The sequence below is a fragment of the Oncorhynchus nerka genome, linkage group LG10 (assembly GCF_034236695.1).
Source record: "Oncorhynchus nerka isolate Pitt River linkage group LG10, Oner_Uvic_2.0, whole genome shotgun sequence".
Lineage (NCBI taxonomy): Eukaryota > Metazoa > Chordata > Actinopteri > Salmoniformes > Salmonidae > Oncorhynchus > Oncorhynchus nerka.
The window spans coordinates 55,454,534-55,461,596 of record NC_088405.1 but is presented as its reverse complement, the minus strand read 5'-3'; the positions used below and the strand labels follow the sequence as shown (position 1 = coordinate 55,461,596).

The following is a 7,063-nucleotide window of genomic DNA, read 5'->3' as shown; positions in this document are numbered from 1 at the left end:
CAAATGCATTGGCAACTATAAACAACACATGTCCATCACTTATATTAAATATACTAGCTAATGTACATTTTCTGATAAAATAAATCAGAAAGTGATATAATATATGAATGTACAGCATATTATCAGTACACTGGTAATACACACTTTTCACTCCACTTTCAGTCATATAAAAAATATATATTAAATAGATCAGACAAACACAGTATGCGAAGAGCACATATGCTGAAAGACAACCCATCATGATTTTCAAACCTAAATGCATCCTTTCAACAAAATAAGACCCTAGTCAACCAACATGTAAATCAGTGTATAAACAAGCACTGCATCTTTATAGATAAAACCAAACAAAATTGTTGTGGTATGATACATTTGTGCGATGTGATCTTGTGTGCTTCAAAATGCCTTCCTCACTATGAGTGAATTTATATATGGCACTTTAAATTACCTCTCATGAGGTTACTTAACAATAAAATCAATTCAAAGTAATGCATGTACAACTGAATCATCAGAAAACATTATTATACAATATTGGATTTTAAGTATCTGAAATATGGATAGGAGAATTTACATTTTCATCTTTCTGAAGATACATTTTGCACATTCAGCTTTTACAGGAAAAGCTGCATCTTAAAATATGACAATATGCCATACAGAATGAAGTCAGTCATAGACTTATTTTAAAACGCAGGGTCACGCAAGCTTCCATCTGAAATGAAAGAAAACAACAGAGAAGTGTTGGTTAATTTAGTTCAGCAATCAGTATTATTCACACTGAATTCTTAGTAGTCTCATGCATCTTATACTGTAACATTTAAATATCTGATGAGACAATGAAAACAAATGTATGTGCCAGTAATATAGCCTGCTATCTTATATTAACATATGAGCATGACAAATAAGGCCCCTTACCTTGGTGAAAACTTTCTGAATGCATGGTTGAGTGGGAGTTGATACAACTCAGGTTGTTACCCCAAGACGGGGTGAAAGAGGCATCTGCCTCAAACAGAGGTCCCATGTCACCCAGTTCCTCCAGAAAGGACTGGGCATTGGGCAAACCAATGGTGGGGGCCGGATGGACCAAGGCAGAGGCACCCTCCTGGAAGGCTGTGAGAACGATGGCTGATGATGGTAGTGAAGATGGAGGCTCCTCTGACACCTCCATATCCATCACCCTGATGACCATCAAAGCTCCACCCACTGCCAAGCAGTTACACTGCGTTGACTGGAAATGGTTGACACCGATTGAAGACTCACCCTCGATGAGGCTGGGGTTACACCTGCTCACTGGAGTGAGTGGTGAGCAAGGGGAGGAGGAGTTCAAAGAGGAGGAAGAAGAGGAGCATGAAGAGCAGGACAAAGGGAACGATGAGAGCGCCTCAATTAGGCTCTCAAGTAACATACTCTCCTCATACAGAGAGATATCCTCTCGGCTACGGGGCGGGTCTAGCCCCCTCCAGGGCTGGCACTCACCTCCGCAAGGAGGAGAGGAACTCTGGGATGTGGCCTGAAGGCTGGGTGAAGTCAAAGTGGATGGGGTCACTCCGGGTAGAAGCGGGTCACAGCAAAATCCCTCAGCTAAAGAGCTAATATATTTAGCCAAGAGAGAAATTTCTTCATTCTCCCTCTCCTGCTTTCTGTCTATGGAGAGGAAGGAGCAGGGCGGGTGTGTGGGTGATGCCGCTGGGGTAAGGAGGAGCTCATTCAGAGGGCCACAGAAGGGATTGTGGGAAACATCCACATACAAAGGCCCCATAATCTGTGGCAGGCTCATGATGGAGCATTCATCTCCCCCAAAACTATCAGTGGTGGGGGGCAGCTTTCTATGAGGCTCTGCTGGGGAAAACAGCTCAGGATGATCAGAGGAGAAGGCCTGGGAAAAGGCTGGTGCTCTGAGTGCTGAGGTAATCATTTCATGGGTCATTGGGCATGACACAGCTGAATTGATGTGAACTAAACTGAGTGGCAGTTGCTCCCCAAAAGGAAAACTGCCACTTTCAAGATGAGGGGTATACGGGGGAGTGCATGCAAGCTCCCCAATCTGTTGAGGGTGGGGCATAGTAAGAGGGGCAAGAGGCTCAGTGAGGGAGGAGGGGAGAGGGTCTGAAATATTGGTTAGAGATTGAGAGGTTATTCGCAGAGACAGAATATCAGACTCAGGATCAGTCAGTGAGGCAGGAGGGTACACAGTGGTTGGCCCAACAGAGAGATGGCTGGACTTTGGTTTCCACTGGTGTTGTCCTCCATGTGTCTGCGGGAAGTTCTCCTCATCCAGAGATGACAGGCTGGACCGAGGACCATAACCAACTGGCTGCATTGGCTCCTCACAAGCGCTCACATCAGACGTGGCATGGCTGAAGTCTAAAGAAAGTGCAGACAGGCCACTGCTGCTGAAGACCTGGTCTGGACTAGACAGGCTCTGGCCAGAACCCAAATACCCAGGGAACTGGTTCTGCTCCAAACACAGCTGCTGGCGTATTGACCACACCTCTGACTCACTGAGAGAGAGAGAAAGAGGAAAAGAGACTATCATTATTTGGATCTCACAGATATTGTATTGTATCTATTGTATTGTATCCATTGTATGGTATATATTGTATTGTATCCATTGTATGGTATATATTGTATGGTATATATTGTATTGTATCCATTGTATGGTATATATTGTATAATATATATTGTATTGCATCTATTGTTAAAGGTTGGAGAGTACACAAATGGCATATGACAAGTGTAATTGTGGTACCTGATGATGTAGTTGTGGCAGCTGATGGGGTGTTCTCCATTGTTCAGCTGGAGGACCATATAGAGCCAGACCCAGGAGTGGTCTGCTGTTTCCACCTGCAACACCATCTCCACCTGCCCTCCTTCATTTACTGCAGAGACAGAAACATTCCCATGTTCACATCTGCTTACTTCCTCATGTGTGTGTACCAGTGGAGGCTGCTGAGCAGAGGACGGCTCATGATAATGTCCGGAACGGAGCGGATGGAACGGCATCAAACACAGGGAAACCATATGTTTGATGTATTTGATACCATTCCACTGATTACGCTCCAGCCATTACCACGAGCCGGTCCTCCGCAATTAAGGTGCCACGACCTCCTGTGGTTTGTATTATTGGTTGTGTTGGAGTGTATGTTAAGTGGCTGTGGTGCTATAGTCTGGTTGGGTAGTTGTGTTATTGTGGCTGTACTCACATATGATATGGTGCTGTTCAGAGGCATGGGAGAGGTCCCTGGGATGAACCAGGCTGTACCAGGAGCGAGAGCGTAGAGATTCCACATCATAGCCCAGGTACACACTCACACTGGAGGGAAAGGGGATAACAGAGTTGATAACATACCCCATGTTCTCATGCCTATACACAATTCAGTGTTAGAATGAACCAGGCTAATTCTTACCTGTCCTGCACGTCCCAAAGCCTCATGTCCCTGTTGTGTTGAGAGTGAAAACAAGCTAGCGGAAAGGCGTGCTCAGGGGGTGGGGTGAAGGGGGCACTCTTGGCGATTGTGAGGTTAGACGTTTTTGTCTTCAGAGGGGTACAGAAACACACCCATACTGGGTTGGAGGTCCAGTAATTAGAGACAGGGCAAGGTGGGGTGAGGCAGCGAGCTCTGACCAGCATCAACTTGTTCCCTGCACCTTGCCGCCGGATGAACTTTGTGGTATTGAAGCGACATCGAAATAACCTGTCTAGAGGAGGATAAAATAGAGGTGTAAATTGATGTAGATTGCTGTGATCTGTTGTAATTATAGGAATGGGTAAACATTTGAGTAATAATGGTATGTCTACCTGTATCAGTAGTGGTCATTGGTAGACCTGCAATGTTGCTCCTCATGACGTAGTGGTCCATAGGATTGATGATATCATACACACTGTCACTCTGGGCAACCAGGTCCACCTGAATGAGAAAAACAAGTTGAGTGATATTGAATGGGACTTTCATAGGCCTATGTACAAATAATTTCAGTGTATGGTTTGTCAAAGTAACAACAGCCACCAGTTTGTAGCTTAGGCTACTCACCATACAATGCCCAAGGTGGTCTGCGACGTTGTCTGATAGATACAGAAGTTTTCCGTCGCTTGTTAGGAGTAGCATGAAACCTGACAATTCGTGCATCAGCCCCGAGAGCTCGTGAAAAGACATGAAGTCCATGGTCTCGTCTTGAAGAGCGTCTGGTTTTGGCAGCGAAAACAAGAGGTCTAACGTTAGTTGTGAATATCGTCACGAACACAAGGAAGCACATAAGACATTCTAGTATTTGCATTTTATTCACTTGGGATCGTGTTCATACTAAAATATGCCTCAAATTGGTTGGAGTCACACGCACTCTTTACTCACAGCAACAAGACTACAACGGACAGCGCCAAACATTTTCAACACTTCGGACAGCAAAATACTTAAGGCCATTATGTAAAAAAATAGAACTATAGCCAAATAATAAATTAATAGAGCAACTTCTGATTTACAGTGCATGGTATGCGGCAGTAGTTGTCGACCATTCACGTTAAACTGAAGTGCACCTGGTGACAAAAAAAACACAAGAGCAAAAGCATGCTTTCCCTATTAGCCTAATCAAACTTAATGTGAACATATTTCAAAGAACAAAAAGGTTGAACCTACCTTGAACGAAGAATACAGACTTTCTGGTGTACATGCAGGCAAGTGACATGATGTGTAGGTAGGAGAGTCGAGCTTTGTCAGTATCGGAGATGGGCAACAGTTCCTGTAGGTTCCGAATCTCTGCGTTGATTTGGTCCCTCCGAGCCTTCGATGCTCCTTTTGTGGACCGATACATTGTCGCGTGCCTGTCTGAAACAGGTGTCTGCTCAGAGTTTGGAAGGTTTGTAGAGACGGGGTGTTGTTCTGCCTCTTCACTTCATCTTCATTAGAACGTTATAACTTGACATCTGAATTGTTAAAATGAGAATGACTAGTTTAATAGCTGCGTTTGCATTGTCAATTAATTGTAATTAGCCTCTGTCCGTTTTTATTATCCGGTTGCTCTCCCCGGGGGCAGACGGCTGTTAGGGTTACTGTCTATGTTGGCTAGTTGTGTCGTGATAATAAAGTCCATGAACGAGGATATTCTTTATATAGGCTGATGGTGGGGTGGAGAGGTGGTTGAGCAACCATAAGTATGAATATCATTTGAAAGGAGATGGGGAGGGTTTGATTAGCATTGAGGACCGCATGCTCTCTTGTCTCTCTCTCTCGCTCTATCGGGTGTCATAGAAAGCATCCATCTGTATGTTTCAGCATGTTTTTCTGCATGTACTTAACCTAACAGCCTGCGTGCACTGTATGTGTACTGTGGGTGAGTGAGTGAGTGTTGACAAAAGCACATTGTTGTTTCCAGGTGAACTAAGCAAACGCCTACACACTCCTCCCTTCTCTCTCTGGCGAGATTTCAGCCTTGTACATGTTCCTTGCTTTATTCTTGCCTTGGTTGTTCAGTTTATTTTTAGAAAATGGATTTGAATAGAATGTTTTGATTGTAATGATACTCGATTTTTTTTTAGCTCCCTCACTTTTCATACTGAGGTCGAGGTCAGCCCAAATTACAGCTACATTGCAAAGGGTCAAGATGATATGTGTTCATCGAGTTGGAGTTTACAGCACATTCGAGTGAAGATAATATATATCAGGTGTTGAAGTCAAACAGTATGCTCTGTTTAGAAATGCAGTATACTGTTTAACTACAACCACCAATAAGACTACAGCCACACACACTTTTTCTTTACTGATGTACAACACGGCCGACTCAACACCGAAGTGTACTGTACTGTGTTGACTCATGTACTGTGCCTCTGACCGACTGGATTCTCCTGAAATGATAAAAACATGAATAATTAGATAACGTCAGACAGATTGAGATTTTCTTGGCTTCCGTTTGGTCCACTGTTTGACATCCTGAGTTCCCTGTGGAAGTTGATGTTTTCATCATGGTTGGTGTGGCCATCTGTTGAAAGCACGCTGGTGTTGAGATATGGTACAGATATTACTCACTGAGGGGCTTTTTGATTCACCCAACTCTTGAATTGCTATTTTTTTGCTATTTTGTATATAGAGACATTTCCACATGTTATTGCATCTGTAGATGTTTTGGCAAGTTTTTATTTCTTTAACTCAGCATTTATTTCCATCTCTTTCTGTATTAATTCATTCATCAAGCACACGGTACTTGTCACTTGCTTGTCTCCATCTATGTGCCCATGGCAACAACACTGTGGTTACTTAGTAACCACATTGGTCCACAAATAGAGATGTAAAGAAATGAATTATTCTCAGACACCATTTAAGCCGTTAGGTGATAACCAGACTTTATTATTTAGAGGCGATTCACAGATAAAGTATGTTGTCAGAGATGTAAAATGCAATTTTTGAAAATCGAACGCAATTTAATGTAGAGCGATATGATTAAAAGGACCACTGTCATCTCTTCATCATAAAATCAGTTTAGGAAGAGCACAGTGTGATCTTTCCAGTATAGAGGAATGATATAAAACTCCTCTGTAGAGTTTTTTCAGGTAAAGATGGCACATTTGTCTCTAGTCATAATGTGATTACATTTTCTCTAATGATATTACATGTTTTATGTACAAGCTAAATGAAAATAAACATACAATCAGTTTTTCACTCGTACACAATGTCCTTTACTTTTTACATGTGAATAGAAAGATTATTCATATTCGCTTTCATGCATTTGTTAAGTTATGTCAAAGCCCTTCTCTTAATGGAATGATGATTAGTAGGGACTCATGAGAGGTGGAGAGAAAATTACTCTCCACCTGACCCAGCTCAATTTCCTCCTCTCTGGACAGGGAATATAAAAAAATATATTTATTCACAGGAATAAATAAGCCTAGAAACTGTTTCACGTCGCATATGTTAATAAAAGACATTGGCGGTGAATCTACAGTATATCACTGGAATATGTTGTGAGGATTTAGCCATTTATTGTAAATATGTTGTTATTATTATGCTCCATATACAAATGAGTCAATGTTCAGGGTCAACAAGATTAATAATAACCTTTTTAAGTGCTTTCTGGTAGGCTA

The 7,063-nt window shown here is 42.4% G+C and overlaps 1 protein-coding gene across 1 annotated transcript; it reads right to left on the bottom strand.

Moving 5' to 3' along the window:
• On the bottom strand, positions 1 to 5,282 carry LOC115136419 (neuronal PAS domain-containing protein 4A-like). The gene is made up of 8 exons (XM_029672000.2): positions 4,626 to 5,282; positions 4,026 to 4,177; positions 3,794 to 3,902; positions 3,402 to 3,693; positions 3,198 to 3,307; positions 2,744 to 2,873; positions 910 to 2,495; positions 1 to 706 (listed from the first exon to the last, which is right to left on the bottom strand). Exons 1-8 carry the CDS (start codon positions 4,798 to 4,800, stop codon positions 678 to 680), a joined length of 2,583 nt encoding a protein of 860 aa, XP_029527860.2. The 5' UTR covers positions 4,801 to 5,282; the 3' UTR covers positions 1 to 677.
• Positions 5,283 to 7,063: the final 1,781 nt, after the last annotated feature.